This window comes from Brachyhypopomus gauderio, chromosome 15 (assembly GCF_052324685.1).
Source record: "Brachyhypopomus gauderio isolate BG-103 chromosome 15, BGAUD_0.2, whole genome shotgun sequence".
Taxonomy (NCBI): domain Eukaryota; kingdom Metazoa; phylum Chordata; class Actinopteri; order Gymnotiformes; family Hypopomidae; genus Brachyhypopomus; species Brachyhypopomus gauderio.
The window spans coordinates 305,250-328,702 of NC_135225.1; the positions used below are offsets into that span (position 1 = coordinate 305,250).

At 45.8% G+C, this 23,453-nt stretch overlaps 1 protein-coding gene across 5 annotated transcripts; it reads left to right on the forward strand.

The window, feature by feature from the left end:
* Nucleotides 1-1,410: 1,410 nt before the first annotated feature.
* Nucleotides 1,411-13,283, forward strand: LOC143476996 (uncharacterized). Of its 5 annotated transcripts, XM_076975428.1 has the most exons (18): nt 3,188-3,308; nt 3,954-4,048; nt 4,204-4,327; nt 4,587-6,514; nt 6,595-6,681; nt 7,205-7,409; nt 7,659-7,843; nt 8,013-8,153; nt 8,267-8,381; nt 8,472-8,546; nt 9,289-9,429; nt 9,859-9,972; nt 10,088-10,161; nt 10,294-10,392; nt 10,517-10,632; nt 10,720-10,858; nt 11,200-11,320; nt 12,990-13,283. In XM_076975428.1, exons 2-18 carry the CDS (start codon nt 4,034-4,036, stop codon nt 13,073-13,075), a joined length of 3,765 nt encoding a protein of 1,254 aa, XP_076831543.1. In that variant the 5' UTR covers nt 3,188-3,308; nt 3,954-4,033; the 3' UTR covers nt 13,076-13,283. The 5 variants fall into 5 exon arrangements, with proteins under 5 accessions (XP_076831545.1, XP_076831541.1, XP_076831543.1 ...); XM_076975430.1 differs by lacking the exons at nt 3,188-3,308; nt 3,954-4,048 and adding an exon at nt 1,411-1,529; XM_076975426.1 differs by lacking the exons at nt 3,188-3,308; nt 3,954-4,048 and adding an exon at nt 1,415-1,529 and having other exon boundaries at nt 4,199-4,327.
* Nucleotides 13,284-23,453: the final 10,170 nt, after the last annotated feature.

Genomic DNA, 23,453 nt, shown 5'->3' on the forward strand with positions numbered 1-23,453 from the left:
ACTGTCACATCCCACTGTATGTGAACAGATGTTAGATGGAAAATGAAACTCACAAGTTCTGAATTGGGTTTGGCCGCCTTCAAGTGAACATGTTGAGGTAAACGTCACCCAAGACGTCCCAGCATGCAACAGCTTTCTGTGTACAGTGTGTGTACTGGTTATTCTCTCTGAAGCCCCTGCTGTCTGCTATACTCCTCCCTAGCACACACACACACACACACACACACACACACACACACACTGCTCGGCTGACTGCCTTTCTGCCTCTCTCTCAGTCTTTTTTTCTCTCTCTGATGAGTATGCTGAACATTTTCTCCAGGGAGTCTCTGTTTTCAAGGCTGCTGCAAATGATCCTATGAGTGTCACCCTAATGGTGTTGGAGTTGGGTTAGTGTTGGTGTTACGGGTGCTGTGTAGCCCTAACCCCAACCCTAATGGTGCTGGAATGTGAACGGAGCTGCTGAGACCCAACACAGCCCAACACAGCACCCTTTGGCCACAGCTGTGAAGCACACACATTGCTTTTATGGTGCTGAACATTTCAGCAATGGGAGGATCAACTTTAGATTATGTTACAATGTTACATTTCACTGTGCAGAGTGACATGTCTGTAGGTGGCCAGCATGATTAAGACTTATTAGACACCAAATTGTGCTAATTGTGTGTGTGTGTGTGTGTGTGTGTGTGTGTGTGTGTGTGTGTGTGTGTGTGTGTGTGTTTATCAATTTTCTGTAATTCCACTGCTTACCTCTGGGCTGTGTGTGTGTGTGCTGATTCGGAAGGGGAGGGTGGGGGGGATAATTGGAGTTCAGCACCAAAAGGAGGGGAACGCGATTGACCTCTAGTAATGGATTTGAGTGAATAATTATTCCTAGCTACGGCTTGGATGATGGTATCAGAGAGAGATGAAATTCCACTGAATGACTCACTGGCATAAGGGAAAAGTGCCAGTGCTCACTTAATGAATTCCATCTGCTCCCTATCACATAATCAGGCTTGGATTGAACCGAGGTCTCCCAGGTTACCCTGTCCAACAGAGAATGGACATTTCCACCAGTCCAGCATCCAGCACTTTGATGTGAAAACGGACCTCTTCAGAGCCCCAGACGCACAGCCCCTCACGCTGCCTGTGTGCCCGCCAGCCCCATATGTCTGCTGTTCATGACAGTCGTGAAGAATCTTAAGATGGCCGCTGGACCTCCTCAGTTTACAAAAGTCTGAATGCTCCTCCTTCTAATCTCTCATGTTGGCAGTTTAAGAGAAAACAGCTGCTTCCTGCCTGCCGAGACGTCAGACCCGTCACAGATGGCCCACGAAGGCCTCGCAGGTCTGCACACGGTTTTTAATAGAAGTAAAAAAAAAAAAAGCCAAGCAGTGAATATTGTTTCTACAGCAGAAAACTAGACACAGAGCTGTGTCTCCTGCTGCCGACATCTCCTACGTGTACGAATGATGTCATGAGGACGGTGAAGAGGCACACCGCTGGTCTCAGCCCTCTCGTTCACGCCTCTGTGTGGTGGCAGAGGAACGGTGAGAGAACCTGGCTTTGATCAAGTGGAGAATTCGATCCCAGCTGATGAGAAGCTAGGGACTCCAGGGACCATGCCTCTGCCATCGGGTAGAGAAAGTTGCTTCAGGCAACAAGAACCAACATATGCGCTGTGTGTCTGATGTTTTTAGGGCATGTTACAACTGGGTCTTTAGTATTGTTTTCTGGTTTGAGCTTCTTGAAATGTCTGCTTAGTCAAGAAAGTTAAATGAAAGGTTACATAATGAATGTTACATGGAGTGTGTTGGCGGGACTTAACTGGGACAGTTCTTTAGAATTTCTGTACTGCTCTATAGAATTTCTGTTAAATTGCTCTGCGTTTACTTATGGCTTACATATTTCTTACATTTCACCTGTCAGAAACTCAAGTGAATACTCTGAACAGACTATTTAAATCCTGGACCAGATCAGTTGATGTCTGCTGTCATCATCCTAATCACAATTCTAATTAGTATGATTTATATATTTGATCTGTGAATCCAAACAGATTTTATCATACAACAAGTGCCTAATCAGACTGAGGTGCAGATGTATACCGGCTTGGTGTGACACACGTGTGTGTTATGAACAGTCAGAAGTCTGTCGGTGGTTTAATTCTACACAGCACATTTTACTTATCTGACTCACTGCTAGAACTCAGCACAACCCGCTGGTTCATGACCGTGGTTTTAAAATGCGAAATTGTGGTGTTTCCGGTCGTATTAATCAAATGAAGTAAATTGGTAATGTAAAAATATGATACAGGGAGTATTTTGATTTGGCAAACTCTGTAGAAACTGCAGTATAGCATAATTTATATATATATATATATATATATATATATATATATATGCTTGGCTATATATATATATATTAGTGCTGTCAATTCCAGGTGCCGCGATTAAAAGTCCTCACCAGGATTTTGCTCAACCTTGCTAGATTTTCTAATTAGCAATCCAGGTAAAATTAGTGGAATCAACACAATCCAGGAAGCCTGGGCAAAATCCTGGTGAGGACGTTTAATCGCGGCACCTGGAATTGACAGCACTAATATATATATATATATATATATATATATATATATATATATATATATATATATATATATATATATATATATATATATATATGTGTGTGTGTATTAGGGGTGGGCATAGATTATTTTTTTAAATCTAGATTAATCTCACTGAAATCTTGAAATTCATCTAGATTAATCTATATTAAAATGGCTCATATGTGTGCTACCCAAGTAATGACTAAAAGTAAGTTTTTGAGATAGGGTTTCTTAATACAGAGGGTGCATTAGACCAGGGGCTCATCTCCTGTTTCCAAAATACATCAATGACTGCTTGAGAAAGCTGTTTTACTTTGATACTTGAAAAAAACATGCACAAAAAAATGTAGGCTACTCGTGTTCAACGGTTTATTCAGTTAAACATGAATTTGTAAGCCTACATACTGTACATAAAAGGGGGTTGATAACATGTTTATTCAGCTAAACATGATATTTGAAATGTAAGCCAACATTTAGTACATTTAACCTCACGGACGTAATTTGGGGAGGACTTTTTCAAAAGCCGGTTTTGGCCCTCTGCAGTTTTAACGGTTAAAAAGAAATATTTAAATAGCGACGAATCTAGCGCTAGGACCATGCAGAAAACGACCGCTCCGAGCTCCGCTCCGGTAACACTTTACGTTCCTAAAAATGAATTTTCCATGAAGCAAACCTGGCGACTTTGTGGCTGCATCCATGTAAACACGTACGATTTTGTAATTCACAGGTTTGAAAACTCGTTCTCGCCCCTACTGTGCAATTTGGTTAGGAATACAGCCGAACTAAACTATCAAGTTGAAAGTCATCATAGTTTGCTTACCCATTTTGACCCAGTTCCCAACCCTATATATATATATATGAGAGACATGTGGTATTTATTTAACTGAGAGTTACGAGTTACGCTGTACCATTATGGGTTCATGAATTTAAGCTCCATGGGATCATCTTAAAATCGTGTTTTAGGATCAAATATCTAGGAACCAGGTGGTCTTACCGATCTCACTCAGAACGAGATCGAGCGGTTTGGGGTCTTTACACACGAATGTTATGGGCTACATGGTGTCTTGTTACGCGATTATACTGCTAGACGTGTAGATGGCTCTAAAATACACATTATAGATGACAAAATATAGTCAGACAAAACCGGTTTGGCTGATCCATTAAAAAAATAATTTCAGAAGCAGTTGGTTGAGTTTGACTCACGATCTTCTCTAGTGATATTGATATTGGGGAGATATTGGCTGCACCTGATCGCAGTCAGATTAACTACAATCTGGGTGTGGGTCATTCCCGCCAGCAGAAGCTACATTCATCGTGGGGTTGTACAGCGAGCACATATTGGGTTTTATAGCTTATGTCGTGTTGTAAACAGGGCTGTATAAATGGACTTGGTTCTGTGGTCCGCGCCTGTGTGATGGTCCGTCAGCGCATGTAGATCAATCATCTTCCTGCATGTTCACCTCGACGGTGGGTTGTTACGTGTGACTGGGATTTTGGTTGTTTTTATGCCTGTCATGATTAATGTTTGAGGAAAAAATGTTGGGTTAAATTTAGTTAAATTATAAGTATGGTGTTTAATCAACTGAAATCTAAGTTTGTTTTGTTTTTCCTAAAAAGAGCAGATGTTTCCTTCCGCCAGACACTTCGCTGGAACAAACTGCCCTTTCGTCCTGGGCCGGTGTGAGCGACCTTACTGTCTGTACAAGCACAGGAGCCTGTCTGTCTGCGGTGATCCTGGTACAACCGGTAGGGTTAGGCGCATCCTCACTACAGAGCTGTAAAACAAAATAAATAAATATGGTATATATGCATTTATATTATTTTTGGGAGTTTGTGGTGGTTTTTTTTTCTTCCTTCAAATCACTTGTATTTTGAAGTCTACTTGGTAATATGTAAAGGGCTGGCTGTTGTAACTCAAAACAGCATAATGATATTATTGGATGTCAGAGTGCTATAAATTTAAATGGCTAGATGATGAGTCCTCCTATTAAAATGTTTGCCCTAGGTCATGACCACATTCTGGACCCATCGCCCCACCAGAACACGGCAGGGAGCAGCCCTCGTCTTCTGGAGCTGGAAAGGATCAACAAACAGATTGAAGCAGTTAGAAGTGAAGTGGAGAAGGAACAACAGAGATTGTCCCGGTACCAGTCGGAGCAGGGAGCAAGCTCTGGGACTGGCTCAGACGATCGTTTTAAGTCTAGACCAGCTCTCTCTAAAGACCACAAGAGGAACCAGATGAAATCTAAAAAGACTACTACTTGCAAGTATGTGGTTGATCGCACCAGACCCAAAACCGATCTGGAATATGACCCCTGTTCAAATTTTTCTGCTGACTTGAGATCTGGCAGCTCAGTAGATAAAATGAAGGCAGCCCATAAAGCAGATGTGGAAGACGACCAGAGGTACAGAGAGACTGGGACCAACGTATGTGACTGTGCTCAGGTGCCATCTTGTAGCTTTGAGGATTCTGATGAGGGGACACTAATCATCGACATTCCACCTTTTGAAAATGGTGGAAGAAGCAACAGATCTCAGACGAAAAGAACAGCAGGTGTTGAAGCCAAGGCGGTGCTGGTGGGTGGTGGGGGTGATCGGGGAGGGAAAGGGATTTCAAGGAAGGGTGCAAACATAATAAAGATATCGGGAGGATGTTCAGAAAGGGGCTGTGCTGATGCTGGCTCTTCCCTTCTGGAGAAGAACGTGGACAAGGCCGGCCATGCAGATAAAGACATGACCAGCATCACTAATGTACTAGACTCACCTGAGAGCAACCGGCTCATTAATATTCCACACCAAGAGAACGAGGGAAAGACCAACAGATCGGCGGCGCTTTTTGAACATGGACCCAGTCTTGGAATTGGACTTGTGGAAAATGAGAAACATGTTGTGAGTGAGGAGCCAGAGGTCCATGGTGACACCTCAGCTGCAGGACATGGCACAATGTTTAAGGGTCCAAAACACAGCCCACGTGCCATCAAGGGTGATGAAGCAAAGAAATGGATCTCAAAGCAGCCAGTGACCATAATGGAGAATTTTCAGGAACCTCAGGAAAATGCAGATGTTGCCAGATCTGCACAGGTTTGCCACTTGTATAAGCCTGTCTGTGCAGACATGAGTCTTAATGGTTATGAAGAGAAAGGGCAAAACATGGGATGTGTTTTGGATGATATCAACATGTGTCTGGATCACCTGAGACCTGAGGGTGGGAGCAGCACTTGCCTTCAACACGTTGAGGATCTTCTGGACAGCGCGCCTGATTGTTCACAAATTTTGGCAGGTTGTGAAAAAACATCTCCAGTAATCTTTGAACAAAGTATGAACTCTAGTAGAACAGAACTTTGTCCACAACAAAACAATTTCCACTCAAATTCTGCTCATAAAGCAGAGTATTTGACCCACACACATGCTCAACAAGAGCCAGTGGTATTTCAGGATTACTTCCCCAATATGCCCTCTTTCTCAGCTATGACCAAGGTAGCTGCACCTGGTCCAAGCAGTTCAGCCTTTGCCGAAACCTGTTGGTTACATGCACAAAATGGTCTTCCCCAGCCATTTGTACCGAACGTGCCTGTGTCTGTTTCTGGCATGGACACTGTGTGTGTGCCATCGGCACAGTCGGCAGAGTTGCTCAGCTCGGTCACCTCACCAGTGGCTTTGACTCCAGGTCAGACTCTGGGTGGAATCCCGCAGAAACCGCCTGCACCTGTTGCCTCGCGTGTCACCTGTGCTGCTGTCAGCGACTCGCGGATCCTTTCACCTGCTATAATGGACACATCAAGTAATGAAGTAGTTCAGGTTGACTCGAGCTCTTCAGATGAGCTCAATTACTCAGACTTTGACCTTTCAGACACCGATCCAATGGAAGAATGCTACAACATCTTCATGGAATCAAACGGAGTGGAGCACAGTCCAGTCCAAGCTGACGTGCCAGTAAGTGGATGGGTGTTCAGTGTGTTGGGCAGGACTAGGAAACAAGAAATTCATCCTTATTGTTTTTTTCTCTTCTCAAGCAGGAGGTCTCACAGTCTGAGACTGATGTACCAGCTCAGCCTCCTCCCGCTCAGAAGAAGAGGGTGGCCCATGTGGCAAAGTTTGAGGTAAATTCTTTAACTCTGACATTAACTATCATGATTTGGGTTTAGACAAATGCATATACACCATGTTAACTGGTTGAGGATGTAGTTGAGGAGGCAGTGTGTGTGTTGAGCTGTGGTTGGAGGCGGCAGTGTGTGTGTTGAGCTGTGGTTGAGGAGGCGGCAGTGTGTGTGTGTTGAGCTGTGGTTGAGGAGGCGGCAGTGTGTGTGTGTTGAGCTGTGGTTGAGGAGGCGGCAGTGTGTGTGTGTTGAGCTGTGGTTGAGGAGGCGGCAGTGTGTGTGTGTTGAGCTGTGGTTGAGGAGGCGGCAGTGTGTGTGTGTTGAGCTGTGGTTGAGGAGGCGGCAGTGTGTGTGTGTTCAGCTGTGGTTGAGGAGGCGGCAGTGTGTGTGTGTTCAGCTGTGGTTGAGGAGGCGGCAGTGTGTGTGTGTTCAGCTGTGGTTGAGGAGGCGGCAGTGTGTGTGTGTTCAGCTGTGGTTGGAGGTGGCGGCAGTGTGTGTGTTGAGCTGTATCCCTGTGATCTCTCAGCAGGTCAGTAAGAACAGAGCACAGGTGATTGTGCCTCTGCGTGAGGGAGCAGATCCACTGCCTTCACCCAGCCCAACGCAACAGTGCCAGAAGAGAGCAGTGGCCCTTACGTCAGCGTTCAGAGGGTGCCAGTCATTTATTACAGCCACTGTGCCCAGGAGAGTTATCGCCCCTGCTGTCTTTCACCAAAGCCCTGCACCAAACTGTGAGTAATCTTATCGGAGCAGAGTTGTCCAAACCTGTCTTGGAAGGCATTAACACCACACTGCTTAGTGGTAGGACTTGTTAATCTCTCTCTAGCTAATGTACTGTGTTTAGACCAGTGGTGGAGACAGGTTCCCTCTTTCCTCCCTCCCCAATTAGAACTGCACAATTAATCATTCAGTATCAAATATACCGTGATGCATTCTGGGTATTCTCTAATATGTTGGTGACTGAATGATGATGATTTTAGCCTGTGTGAGCATCCTTCCTGTCGGCACAACCCTGCGACTGGGCTCAGACCTGCATCTGATTGTCCCTGAAGGAAATTGTGCTTTACCCATCACATTAATTCCTGCCACGGTGCCTGTAACGCGTCCGCTTCAACCCATTCAGCGCCCCCTGCCTGTGCAGCCAGCAAATTACACACCTGCAAAGGTGAGTCCAGTCTGTTGCGTGCAGCTTTTGAGGTTTTATTTTTTTTATTGATTTATTTGTCTTTTCAGTCAATTTTACATGGAAGTTCATTGAAGGCCTTTTGTGTTAAATAAAGGTTGATGGAAAATTAGCATGGGTCTGCTTGTGTGTGCCGATCCTGCTCCCATAGGCCATGTCCGCAAAACGAAAGGCCAAAGGTCGTGCAGAGATGGGCGTGAAGGTCCCTCATGATGTGCGGCAGCGATATGTGAATTTGTTTGTGGAGGAGTTCCTGAAAACATCTGCCACTGTCCAAGACGCCTTTGAGAAGGTCTATATAAGAATGATCTTGAAAGTAAATTCACTGAATGCATCAAACGACTGCTGTAGTCCCCCTACTATATAACATTTATTGTTTTGTACATGTTTACCACTTTATTTCAGGCACTGGCAGAAGAGAAGACCGTGTTTGATCGGAGTGTCAACAAATTAAAATATCTCAGTATAGCAGTCAATGCACTCAAGAGACTTAAACACCAAAACACTGCTTCTGACACCTGTACGTAAACATCACGCGTGCAGTTTGTGGTTCATACTCCTTTGATATTTTTAAACACCACTGCTCCCTTGTCCTGTTTCTACTGTACAGTTTCCAGTGAGAGAAATACACAGGTGTCTAGAGGAAACGTACCACTGCATCGAGGCCTTCTTGGAGACGCTAAAGGTGGCAGACACTCCTGCTTACAACTCTCACTACAAGTTCTAAACTACTTGCTTTCACTGTTGGTTAAATACAAAATCAATTGTTTACATTTTTTGTAATGTCTATTTAATTTGTGTGACGTGCAGGATGTAAGATGTGCACTACATTTTACATTATATTTGCACACCCTATAAGCACTGTGCAGTACAGACTGCAAACTCTAGGGGTAAGACTGAAATCTGGTTGGAGTCTAGTTTGTTTGATGGATGTTTCTTTGCCATTTTGTTGCTGAACTGACGAGTGTTAATGAGGGCCAAGGTGGATTATTCCATTATCTAAATGATCAGAAATGGTTTGCACTAATGCAGAGTGATTCTTAATCAAATCGCATCGTAATTATCTGGTTCTCGGAGCCACTTTGCCCAGGGGTCTGCTGGAATTATTCAGCGAGTAAGGGTGCTGTCTGAGATCAGATCCATTTGTCTTAAACATCAGGGAGATTTTCCCAGGAAGCTTTATCCCATACTGTCTGAGAAAGATCTCATTCATCTCCTGAAGGCCTGAGTTCTGAATCATGGGTGCATTATCGAAGGAAAGGCACAGATAGAAGATAGAACGGCACCTTCCGGCTCCGTCATGTGCCGTGGGACGATCTCACTATAGATTAATGCACCTGGACGTGTTCTGTATATAACGAGTGGGACTTGATGTGAACGCTTCTGTCGTGGTGAAACGTCTTATCCACACTGTCCCTCTTTCCCAGGTGAAGCCTCACTATACACTCAGCTAAAGGAGCATATCCTGACCGAGTCCCTGTTGAGGGAGAACAACTACCCTCGCAAACATCCCTGTGAGCTGGGCGTGGCTGTCCAGTATGGCCACACTAAGAAGAGCACTGGAGATGGTGAGACCTTCTGAGTGTCTACAGAACAGGCATCAGCCTTATTGTATCCGTCGCTGGCTGCAGGAGACCAGGTCTGATCAGGCTGTCTGGTTTGGGTGTTCAGAGGCTGCAAAGAACTTTTCAGTTGGACTGGAACTGAATAAAATGGGAGTGCTGTTGAGCAGGGCCGGAGTGGGACACTTTTTCAGCCCGGGAGTTTCATGCCCAAATCCGGCCCAAAATTATTTTCCCCTCCCAATCGGCCCAAACTAGAGATTGACATGAGCCGGCCCATCGGGAATCCTCCCGAATCTCCCGATTAGCCACTCCGGCTCTGCTGTTGAGTACACTTTTAAACCCCTGTTTAGGAGTGAGCAGACCTCACTCAGGTTGATGTTTGGCAAGTGCATGTGGTGTGTTTAAAGATTGAATAACCAACTCTGGCTCCAGCTTGCAGGAGGATCTGCTGTCGCTGTGGTGCGATGTTCTCTGTGAGCCAAACGGGGAAACACACTCGCAAAGAGGAATGTAACTACCACTCTGGCAAGGTCATCGAAAACAGAGGTGAAGGCAGATGGCTTGGCTGCGCTATATAAATCCTTCATGCGTTTGCGATCTGTGGCTGGGTGGTGGTGGTGTGGGTGGTGTTGATCTGGGTGGTGCCTGTATTTGTTCTCAGTGCCTGGAGGAGTGGAAACTCGCTACAGCTGTTGTGAGAGTGCAGTTGGGTCTCCGGGGTGTCAAGTGTTCAAGGTACAATGAGCATATCGCCACTCGCTCCCATGTCTGACATTCTTATGAGCTTATAGAAACTTTGAATAGTGTCATTTGTTCTTGATGACGTGTGTGTGTGTGTGTGTGTGTGTGACCTGTTTCACTCTTCAGCTTCACGTTCATGATACACTGGGCCTCCAGGGTTTTGTCCAGTCTCTCCCCCAGACCCGCGCTGGCTGCCCAGGCGTTTACGCTGTTGCTACAGAAATGGTGAAGGCTGTTTGTTTACCCACTTTCATTCCTTCACCCCATTCTTGGGGCTGTTCCTGGAGAAAGATGAGCTCTCCAGAGCACGTGTCTTCTCCTCTGATCATGGCCGCTTGTTGTGCATCAGTGCTACACCACACACGGGCTGGAGGTCGTGAGGGTCACTCTGGTCAACAGCAGCCTGCAGGTCGTATACGACACCTTTGTTAAGCCTAACAATGAGGTCATTGACTACAACACCAGGTAGGTTCAAAGTGAACTGTGGCCCGTAGTTTAGTTGTAATTGGCATGAGAGGCTAACGCAGTGAGTTGATGTCTTCACCTGCCCAGGTACTCTGGAGTGAGTGAAGATGAAGTGAAGGCTAGCAGCCCATCATTACAGGAAGTGCAGGCTGTGCTGCTGAGCTTCATCAGCAAGGACACCATCCTGGTTGGACATGGTTTGGAGAACGACCTCTGTGCTCTTAAAGTGAGTCATGGACTTGTGCTCTTGTGGTTTTGCTCAAACTAACTAAGCAATGGAAACATGTGTGTTTCATGAAGAGATGAGACGTGCTCGACACCCACACCCAGGGGAGCAGCTCCCATAGAGTAGGGATTGTGTCCCAAGCACAGTTATCCTGCACTGTAGTGCAGATGGTGAAACATCAGTGGGTTTTTTTTTTTTTTTTTTTTTTGCTCCAAGTTTGGGGTTAATCTGGGTCCAGAAAACCAGCTCACATGGTTTTAGAGCAAAATCATAGGAAAATCTTTCCATTGCCAGTGGAGTGATCCAAGAAAGCAAAAATCGTAGAGATTTTCCCCTTTCAGCTCCTGCACAGTGCGGTGGTGGACACGTGTGTGATGTTCCCTCACCGCCTGGGTCCCCCACACAAGAGGGAGCTGAGCAGCCTGACCACCGAGATCCTGCGGAGGATAATCCAGGAGAGTGGTGGGTAGAGGCAGCGTTGATGATCCAGGAGCGTGGTGGGTAGAGGCAGCGTTGATGATCCAGGAGCGTGGGGGGTGGAGGCAGCGTTGATGATCCAGGAGCGTAGTGGGTGGAGGAAGCGTTGATGATCCAGGAGAGTGGGGGGTGGAGGCAGCGTTGATGATCCAGGAGCGTGGGGGGAGGAAGCATTGATGATCCAGGAGCGTGGGGGGAGGAAGCATTGATGATCCAGGAGCGTGGTGGGTAGAGGCAGCGTTGATGATCCAGGAGAGTGGGGGGTGGAGGCAGCGTTGATGATCCAGGAGCGTGGTGGGAGGAAGCATTGATGATCCAGGAGCGTGGTGGGTAGAGGCAGCGTTGATGATCCAGGAGCGTGGTGGGTAGAGACAGCGTTGATGATCCAGGAGAGTGGGGGGTGGAGGAAGCGTTGATGGTCCAGGAGAGTGGGGGGTGGAGGAAGCGTTGATGGTCCAGGAGAGTGGGGGGTGGAGGAAGCGTTGATGGTCCAGGAGCGTGGTGGGTAGAGACAGCGTTGATGGTCCAGGAGCGTGGTGGGTAGAGGCAGCGTTGATGATCCAGGAGCGTGGTGGGTAGAGACAGCGTTGATGGTCCAGGAGCGTGGTGGGTAGAGACAGCGTTGATGGTCCAGGAGCGTGGTGGGTAGAGACAGCGTTGATGGTCCAGGAGAGTGGGGGGTGGAGGAAGCGTTGATGGTCCAGGAGCGTGGTGGGTAGAGGCAGCGTTGATGATCCAGGAGCGTGGTGGGTAGAGACAGCGTTGATGATCCAGGAGAGTGGGGGGTGGAGGAAGCGTTGATGGTCCAGGAGAGTGGGGGGTGGAGGAAGCGTTGATGGTCCAGGAGAGTGGGGGGTGGAGGAAGCGTTGATGGTCCAGGAGCGTGGTGGGTAGAGACAGCGTTGATGGTCCAGGAGCGTGGTGGGTAGAGACAGCGTTGATGGTCCAGGAGCGTGGTGGGTAGAGACAGCGTTGATGGTCCAGGAGTGTGGGGGGAGGAAGCGTTGATGATCCAGGAGCGTGGGGGGTGGAGGAAGCGTTGATGATCCAGGAGCGTGGGGGGTAGAGACAGCGTTGATGGTCCAGGAGCGTGGGGGGTAGAGACAGCGTTGATGGTCCAGGAGCGTGGGGGGTAGAGACAGCGTTGATGGTCCAGGAGCGTGGTGGGTAGAGACAGCGTTGATGGTCCAGGAGCGTGGTGGGTAGAGACAGCGTTGATGGTCCAGGAGCGTGGTGGGTAGAGACAGCGTTGATGATCCAGGAGCGTGGGGGGTGGAGGAAGCGTTGGATCTGTTGAGTCCATGTCTAATCTAGTCTAAGCTCATCTAGCTCCTCGTTGGTGCACAACCAGCACTGCTTGGGCAGTGTCTCCACAGTCATGCTCATATGTATGTGAAGATTCTTTTCCTTTTTAAAAACTGCCTCTGGAATTATAACTTAATCCAGCACTCGGACCATCTTGAAACCAAAATGGCACCATAACACAATGGCCTACAGTGTGTGTGATCTATGTAGTATGCTGTGGCCGCTGTATAATCTATATAATGATTCAGAATTAGTCACATCATGCTGTAATCCTGCTAGGCAGGACCCATAAGCACACGTGTGCCTTCCTCCAGGGGTGTGATGAGTGTTGTGTTCTGACCCGCGGCAGGGCGAGACGCCCGAGACCACGCTGAAGCATGTATGGAACTCGTACTGTGGAAAGTGAAAGAAGATTCTAAAGTGAAAAGATGGTGACTTCGTGAATAAAGTTGTTTGCTGTGTGGTGGTTCTGTGTAATATAGTTCTGGAGCTGAAGCCCTCCGCTGGGATTGCTGAAAGGAAACAATGTGCATGGAAACTGAATCCCTGTTAGACACATGACTGACTTATTTTGTTATTGTTCATGTCCAGTAGTTTGTTCTTTACTTTTGTGCAAAACCTGTTATTAAAATAAAATGGGCCAGGGCAGGACGTGGAAGGTGGGGGGGGGGGGGGGGGGGGGTGGTGTGTCACAAATGCACAAAGGGGGAGGGGGGGCAGAAGCCCTTTGTTCTCTGGGAAGACAGAACAGAAAGTAAATACACTGCACTGACTCCTGTGTTGTGTGATTTCTTTGGAAACTGACTGGACCTTTGTGCTGATACATTAACAAATGTGACTGATTAATTAATTGGCTTCAAAGCCAGAGTCGTTACTGAATACCAAATTCCTTCACTGGCTTGCATCACCAAACTTTCTCTAAAGTGATGTGTGTGTGTGTGAGAGAGAGAGAGAGAGAGAGAGAGATGCGATTCTTTCATAACACTGACTGACTTTTCACCAGCATCTGAAGTTCTAAAATTATTACAGATTTTCTTGATGGGGGGGGTACACCTTCAGAGCACAGAGGGATATGAGTGTGTACTACATACTACAGCCTACAACAGGGATTGGCAATACATTTTTACAAGGGGCCACACCAACGATAACTTGAACTTAATTCAACTCTTAATTCAACTACTTTCTTCCATTGTAAAATGCACCAAATTATTTATTTTGAATAGCTGGTACTAAGCACACAGTGTTATTTTTTATTTTTGTAAAAAAATACTTGGCAGTCCATGTCTTGTTAAAAACGTGGCATTCCTTGTCAACTTTTCTTTTTTTAACGTGAGCTGACATCTTGGGGTAATCTAACAAGCATCACTAGTCGCTGTTCAACTACAGTGCTCTTACTAAACGCACGCACGGAAGTGACACAAACGTAGTACTTTCAAAATAAAAGTGGCACAGTTGCACTGCACACACAACATAGATATTTATTTAATTTATGTTGTAATATATGATTGTCCTCTCGCGGGCTGGACAGGGATGCACAAAGGGCCAGACGTGGTTTGACCAGGTCTGACCTACACTAATTGTACTACAGCCTGTACATACAATAGTCTAAACTGTGTTTCTTGTGCTTTTCATTTACGGAGCTACATGTAAAATATACTTTTATATTTTGATAAGATAAAATACCTCTTACTTGTATATGTATATTTGCATCCTGTTTGAATTAAATGTTGACACTCTGGAGACAAGATTCATGCTCTATTGGAATAATAATCATCTCTTCAGCTTGTCATGGATGGCATGAGTTCTAGAAAAGATTTATGCTCTACAAAAAGGCTTAATGTTGTAATATAAGGACTATATAAAAAGACCAATGGACAATTTAGATTGTGTATAGTACTTCTGTCCTCAGGTACTTTATAATCCTAACTTTCTTGTCCTCAGATACTTCCCTGAGTAACGTCACTGTGCTCGGATCCTTGCAGAACTGCTATCCTGCCAGCTCGGCCCTGTCGATGGCTCTTGCGGTTTTGACAGGTGTGTGTGAGGGCTGACGATTTGGGGCACAGCAGGCGCAGGGCGAGACCAGCATGTGTGCTGGAGCGGCGTTGGTGCGGTGCCAGGGCCCGCGGGCCAGACCGCTCACACTGAACCAGCTGTGTGGACACGGCCCAGTTGGCAAACGGGTGATGCTCAGCAGATCACTGTACCAGCATCCAGACACACACTCACGTACACACACACACACACACACTCGCTCACACACACACACACACACACTGCACTCAACACTGCAGAAGGAGGTCAGGGGAGTGTTTGGCATGTATGTGTGTACGACTGTCCTGTCTGTCCTGACTGTCCTGTCTGTGTGATTAGCGCATAACCCTGGATAATGTTTTGATTTGGAGTCACAGTGGAGACTCGTACATTAACACTGAATGTGCTGCTGCACATAGACGAGTGTGCGGCGTCTGGGAGGCACTGGGAGGGGAAGAGGACCCCAGACTGGGAGCAGTGGGCAGGAGACTGGTGCCATGGCCCTGCTTGTCTGGGTTACATAAAATCACTTTTCCCATACATTAATTATTAGAAAAAAATTGAATATTAGTCCTTAGAACTACATGACATTTCTCCTTTTAATATGAAAGACTTTTATTTGAGAAAATATGTGGTGAGAAAAACGCGACTTTTAATCCGTTACAATCGGATTTGCGCCGCGAGCTACCGTTACTTTAGTTTCTAATTAGTATTTAATTCTAATTAGTAAATAATTCGTCTTTTCAGTGAGAAGACTGACCAACGTCTCGTCACCTGAGTATGAGTGACCAATCAAATGAAGCCGGTCAGTCACGTGATCACATACGCAAACTTTCTCCACCGGTAGCAAGAAAGTGACAGAAAAACCTCCCGAGCATCCCTGACCTCATACAGCCAATGTTTACATTACAAACGTGTAAAAGGACAGTTATATAATGTGCTGTCAGTTGTGTCTGCCAAAACGTGTGGACATTTGAGCGATAAGTTTGCCGTATGTATAATTTTGATTTCTTTGTGTAATGCTATATCTATCTCTGTTACAACTGGAAGCATAATTGTGTATGATGTAATTATTAAATGTAACACAGTGTCAGGGTTGCCAACTTTTCAAGATCACTTGGAGTGAGATTTGAACCTGGGGGGTATAATAAACAAATTAAGTATTATATCGCGATCAATTGCCAGTGGTTGGCGCCACAGGGAACTAGTAACTCATTGAATCATAGATGTGGATCAGAGGTAAATAAACTAGATTTTTTTTTCGGCGTGAGATATCGGAAGTGTGGCGTGAGAGCATGTGGAGACGGTCAAATGCGTGTGTCTCACGCTCAATGCGTGAGTTGGCAACCCTGCAGTGTAATACTAAAAACCAGTTCAAACTCAAACTCTAGCAATATATGATAATTAAGTTGAACCAAAGTTTGCTACAAATTGATTCAGTTGGCAACAAGTTGTAGCTACATTATTGGCGTATTGGCTGACAGTCTCCTTTGTGGAACATGTTAAAGTTATCAGTGGCGAACCGTCAGGGCCTTCAAGGCCTTCTCTGAAGGTCCATTGATCTTGAAAAGGATGCTTTATCTATTACATGTAATTATGTTAATAACTCTTCACCAATAATTTATATTCTTCCTCTAAATCGGTTTTCAAATCCACTTTTCGAGCTTGTGCTAGAAAAAAACTCAACCAATTAAAAATCAACCAATCAGAATATTTCACACCGATGTTTCTAGGTAAAAGAGAGACCTCCCCCAGGACCTTCTGTTTATCTGTCGCATACCCTTGCCTTTTACATTAAGAGAGCTTTTATTATGGATTGGCAGCTTTATCAACCAATCATATTTCGAATTAGAATGGTGGGACCTTGCTCCAATGGTCTCAAGGTATTCTCGCTGGTCCTCGTGCGTCAGTTCTGCGTGGATGGTGTCTCGTGAGCTTTTAGCTCGTGTGCTAGCTAGTTAGCAGCTGCTAGCAAAGCTACCGTGAGGTTTTACAAGCGGAAAGGATGGAATCGCAGGGTATTGTCAGCGAATTGCTAACTAGGTATGTTTATAATAAATATGTGTTCAGCTATTAATAATTTGCTGACATTTGTGAACGAACTGTGATGTTTGGACTTCTAACGGACTCATTTGGTGGCTAAATGAAGCAGAAGTTGTGTAGGTACGTTGCACATAGTAGACGCGATGACGACAACAGTGTTATGGACGTGTTTTAATACTACGGTCATGTTTTCATTTGGCTCTGTCTAGTGAAGGACCATGACCAGTAAGTACGGTTCATCACTGAAAGTTACACAGGCCTAATAATTAGGAACAAACAAAGTACACATTATTTATAATAAATAATATTTATACATTTTATTTATTTATAAGTTATTTTCATTATCATTAAAAGGCATTGTTTTCTAAATTACATCATGTTTTCCATGATGTAATTTACTGACATGAGACAGCAGTGTTGCGAATAACGCCGTTAAAAATAACGGCGTTAGGTAACGGCATCATTTTGTTAGTAACAGGATAATATAATTAATTACTTTTCCTGTCGTTACAACGCCGTTGACGTTACTGGTCATTAAAAGCGGTGCGTTACTATATATTGATATACTAACAGTAATGCGAGCGGACCGCTGCCCAGACTAGTGAGGAGTAACAGATCTCGATAGGTCACAGTTCTCGGTGTAACACCTGTTTAACTTAACAAGTCAGTAAGCGATTGTCTAAGGCAGCGTTATGGTAGCCAATCAGAGCCAGTGTTTTTACACACGTGCCGAAGCACACAACACAAACGGAGAAGAGACAGAAATGGCGAGTCAGGAGCAAGCCGAAGAAAAATGAGCATTTTCAAGGTGGCGATATAAACATTATTTAAGAAAATACTTGAAGTTCCTGAATGTCTACCAGACTGGGTATTTGAATTATTTAATTAAGAATAGAGGTTGGATTGTTAAGTTTACTTCTGTTGTGAACAAACAGTTGTCTCATATTGAGAGAATTTTATTTTATTTGATAGATGTAAATGCACTTTATATAGTGTAACTGTTTACTATTTTTATTTATTTTTTTTTTTACAAAGATTTGGGATATTAAAGGATTTTATCCTGCACTGGGCTGTGGATGTGCAATAAATATCAAAAGTTAAACACCTTTCTGATCTACTCATTTCAACTGACTGTAAAAACTGCTTTTTCAAAAAAAATCCTTATTCATTGGCATATAACTTTTTTTAACTGTAACACAAACTTTCCCTGGTAACGAGTTACTTTTATTATAGAGTAATTCAGGTACTAACTCAGTTACTTTTTTGAACAAGTAGTGAGTAACTATAACTAATTACTTTTTTTAAGTAACGTTCCCAACACTGTGAGACAGTACTCTGCATTTACTCACTACTTGAGTAGCTTATAATCAAAGTACTTTTTTACATTTACTCAAGTAAATTTTTGGATGCATACTTTTACTTTTACTTGAGTAAAATTAGGTTCAACTAACAGTACATTTACTTGATTAAAATTGTTGAATACTCTTCCCACATCTGACCCCAACCCTAACACTTACCCCAACCCTAACACTTACCCCAACCCTAAATTGCCTCCCTCCTGGTTCCTAAATTTAAATCGCGTCCTTCCTGGTCCTCAACCTTAATTTTTTCTGGCCCTCTAAACCTAACCCAATTCCTCCCCTAGTCTAAACCCTGAAAAAAGATAGTGTGTCAGTGCACCAAAGGGGTTAAACCCTAACCCAACACTAACCCTACCCCTAACCCAACACTAACCATAACCCAACACTAACCCTACCCCTAACCCAACACTAACACTAACCCTACCCCTAACCCAACACTAACCCTAACCCAACACTAACCCTACCCCTAACCCAACACTAACCCTACCCCCTAACCAAACACTAACCCTACCCCCTAACCAAACACTAACCCTACCCCTAACCCAACACTAACCCTAACCCAACACTAACCCTACCCCCTAACCCAACACTAACCCTACCCCTAACCCAACCCTAACCCAACACTAACCCTACCCCCTAACCAAACACTAACCCTACCCCTAACCCAACACTAACCCTACCCCTAACCCAACACTAACCCTAACCCAACATTAACCCTACCCCTAACCCAACACTACCCCTAACCCAACACTACCCCTAACCCAACACTAACCCAACCTCTTGCACTTCTGCCAGTCAGTGTAATGCAAAGTAGTAGACGTGTTTTCTCTTGGACTATGAGGGTGGTTGAGACACGCACTTGACACAATGCTGCCACCTATTGTTATTGGAGTGTATTTACACAACCATTATAGCACTGGTTATAGAAAATAAATATCAATTTTCATAATCTAATTTTCATTATGTAAATTGCAAGGTAAGAAATATAGACCCAGATTATTTCCAAGTAGGTTTTAAAACCAGTAAGTACGGAATGTGGTAATAATTTTGTACAACTGACTAGATAAAACATCATGTTTAAAGTCACCCTTGTGTAAACAGGCCAGTCCCCAGAGACCTGTAGATGGATTTTCCACCTCACCCCTTGAGTGCCTAGAGACTGAGAGACCCCATACTGAGCACCGTGTGGTACAGTCTCAGTGTTAATCTGCTGAGCAAGATCGCACCATTGGTGGCAGCTTGGGTGGGTCTGTCAGGTCAGACACATGCTCTTTCAACAGCCATTGTGGTAGATAAACGTGATGACTGAGACCGAGCAGTCTTACTTGAAGAGGCCACACATTTCTCTTCTGCTACAGTTGCTTGAATTGTACTGAATTGTAAGTTGCTTTGGATAAAAGTCCCTGCTAAATGGCATAAATGTGATGCCATAGATGGTGCCAATAACCCAGCAAGTTTCACGCAGTGCCGTGGTCATCCTAACAGAGCAGCAGCATTCTCTATGCTCACGCACATAGTCTCTGTCTTGAAGTCTCTGTGAAAAGCAAACTTTGTGTCTGGTGTTTTCCCCAAACTTAATCAATCCCAGAACTGGGAGTATTTTGTCCTCATTCTGAGCAGCTCTGTGAATGTCAGCCTCTTGTCCAAAGGCGCCGGTGGAAGTGCGTGGCGTTTTTTTCCCATTGCAGACTGAGGATCTGTCTTCACTTAGCTCAGAGCAGCTCCTGCACACACACACACACACACACACACACACACACACACGCTCACACACACACACATCCATGAGCCAACAATGGCAGAGAGAGATCCAAGGATCGAACCAACTATGGGGTGGGATACATACACACACACACACACACACACACACACACACACACAACAGAGACAAAAAAGGAAAGAAAAAAAAAGAGGAAGTGAAGTGAGAGGGAAAAAACTCAGATGGTGGAGAGAGAGAGGAGGGCAGGAGAATAGAGATGTTGGAGAGACTGGAGAGACAGTACATGAGAGAGGAAGAGCAAGAGAGAGAGAGGGAGGGAGGCGCTAGCCAAAGGGGTGGGGGTGCTTCTTATAGACAGGCGCTCTTCTAAGCAGCTCTCCTCTGGAGGCGAGGTCAGACGGGGTCATGGTGGGATTACACTTTTGGCAAACAGGAGGGAGCTCGTCTCCTGCAGCAGGCGAGCTGGAGCTCCCAGATGAGTCGAACCAGGCTGTAATAAAGCCGAGACCAGCTTGAACCTACAAACAAAAAAGCTAACAGCCTATCGATCGGCCGCCGCTGCCTCTCTCGCTCCCGTGTTGGGAAGTTGCCTCCACAACACGCCGACTCCGGCCTGAGGTTACGCCGAGAGAAATGGGCCTGGCTTCTGAAGGCAGGACTAGGCTGCTGCTCTTCTCAACATATTAATCCCTGACCTGCACGGATGCCCAGCGCTGGACAATCGCACCCTCACCTGGAACCTTGATCAGATGCCCCTGCTGCCCTCTGCCTCTTGGCCACAGTCCTGAATGTGCGTTCGTGTGGCTCTGTGTGTGTAGGGGTATTTTAGCCCAGTGTGTAATGGCGAGATACAGTGGGTGCGACCCGGTTGCCCCGGAGACACACTTCTTAATCAAGGCTTACGTGGTGCGGGGGTCAGACTACAGTGCTTTCTGCCCCCGGTACAGCTTTGAAGTTAATTAAGATGCATGTGCGCCCGGTGAAGGATCATTAAAGCTTGTGCAGATCCACTACCCCAGCGCTGCTGCTTTCATAACATGTCCAACGGCTCTCGTGTGCACAGAAGAGTTTCCACCACAGACAACATGCTCAGCGAGGATTTCACATTATCTGAATGGTTTTGAACAGACACAATAAAAGAAATTCTCTCACACTTAACTGATGACTGCTTTAATATACACACTCATTTACATTTGAAATATACCCTAACCCCAGATACCCTAACCCTATACTCATCCCAGATACATGTCTACAACCAGCAACACTGTGGCACCCAACTGTAACTGGCCCGTGAGGGCAGGTACAAGTTATGTTTCAAAAAGGGAGGTGAAGAGTGTATCTACCCCTAACCCTAACTAACCCCAACCCTCACCCTAACCCTATCTAATCCTTAACCCTAACCCCAACCCTAATCCTCACACTAACCCTCACCCTCAGCCTAACTAACCCCAACCCTATTTTCCTGAGTGCCTAACCTGTTGTCCTTCTGTTTTTTCATGATCTTCATTTTTACCTCCCAACATGGTAAACATCTCACAGGACCCATAGATCTGCAGCCCATATGCAGCTCACCGCTCTACCGCACGTGTTTAATCCGGATCTACCGCGCGTGTTTAATCCGGCTCTACCGCGTGTTTAATCCGAGTCTACCGCGCGTGTTTAATCCGGCTCTACCGCGCGTGTTTAATCCGAGTCTACCGCGCGTGTTTAATCCGGCTCTACCGCGCGTTTAATCCGAGTCTACCGCGCGTGTTTAATCCAGGTCTACCGCGCGTGTTTAATCCGAGTCTACCGCGCGTGTTTAATCCGAGTCTACCGCGCGTGTTTAATCCGAGTCTACCGCGCGTGTTTAATCCGGCTCTACCGTGTGTGTTTAATCTGGTGGGCCTGTGGCCGAACAGACCGCGTGTTCCCTGCAGCGTGATGGAGGATCCAGAGGGGAAGGTGGAGGGAGACGTCTCCCTGTCCAAGGTGTTCGGAAGCCTCCGGGCTAACCGTGATGAATGGAAGCCCTAATGGTGGCTAACACTTTATCTCTGCTTCATCTGTTTTCATTAGACAGCCGCAACCTTTGGCTTGGACACGGTGCCTCTCTGCTGTGGCCTGCTGTAGACAGGGTGACGGGCAGTGGTGGTGGAGGTTAGAGGAGGGTGTTGGTGGTGGTGGTTGTGGTGGTGTTGGTGGTGGGGGGGGGGGGGGGGGGGCTCTAGCTCCTTTAAAGGGCCTTCCTGTCTTCACAAAATACATTCTACATTCAGGCTTCTAGCCTGGAACTTCAGGTATTCAGGGGTGTGAAACAGTGCAGCGTGTAACCTGACATCCCGGACCACAGAGCCACAGAACCATCCCACCAGGGACTGGACCAGCATCCTGACTAACAGGTTTACTTTTTGCAAAATTAAATGAAAGTAAATCATTGCAAAATCAAAACAAATTTGCGTATTTCAGTATTAAAAATTAAAATGATGATCACCTCAATGGTGACTGGAGATGATTGAGCTTCAGGACAGGTCTGGTACATACACACTTCCTGTAGATCACACAGTCTTAAACACAAAAGACAGGTAGGTGGATGTAATATCTGATGTAAGCTTTACTTTCAAATCCTTTTACATTTAGAACTGGCAATCTGAACATAAAGAAATGCCAAACCAAGGCAAAAAATACAAAACCAAAATCAGAGTACAAATGGTGTAATCACCAGCTACTGTCACACAACCCTGTACAGCCTCAAGAACAAAGTCAGAAAAAAAGCTTTTTACAGCACATAATAAAACATAAAAAACAAATAAAATGATACTTGAGCCTTATTAAGTCATAAAATACATCTAAAATGCAAAGCAAACTGGCTGAATTAGCCAAGGCATTAAAACAACAGTAGTGCTGGGGTCAGAAAGAGAGAGTCATGCATGGCAGAGCGGAAGTTGTGTGGCAGAACACACAATGATGTCAAAACCAAAAAGCACTGGCGCTTTGAGAGTACGCTAAAAGAAAGAGGAAGAGCGTGCTTATAAACACTGGTGTCAGCACACCGGCTCCTGAGGCCTTCTCCCATTATGCCACTCGAGGGAGAGCCATCTTGTTTCATATAACCATTGTTGTGTCCGGACAGAGACGGCACAGGGGACGAGAGAGACCCACGTCACCAAGAGAGAAGGGGACGAGAGAGACCCACGTCACCAAGAGAGAAGGGGACGAGAGAGACCCACGTCACCAAGAGAGAAGGGGACGAGAGAGACCCACGTCACCAAGAGAGAAGGGGACGAGAGACTCACGTCACCAAGAGAGAAGGGGACGAGAGACTCACGTCACCAAGAGAGAAGGGGACGAGAGACCTACGTCACCAAGAGAGAAGGGGACGAGAGACCCACGTCACCAAGAGAGAAGGGGACGAGAGAGACTCACATCACCAAGAGAGAAGGGGACGAGAGAGACTCACGTCACCAAGAGAGAAGGGGACGAGAGAGACTCACGTCACCAAGAGAGAAGGGGACGAGAGACTCACGTCACCAAGAGAGAAGGGGACGAGAGAGACCCACGTCACCAAGAGAGAAGGGGACGAGAGACTCACGTCACCAAGAGAGAAGGGGACGAGAGAGACCCACGTCACCAAGAGAGAAGGGGACGAGAGACTCACATCACCAAGAGAGAAGGG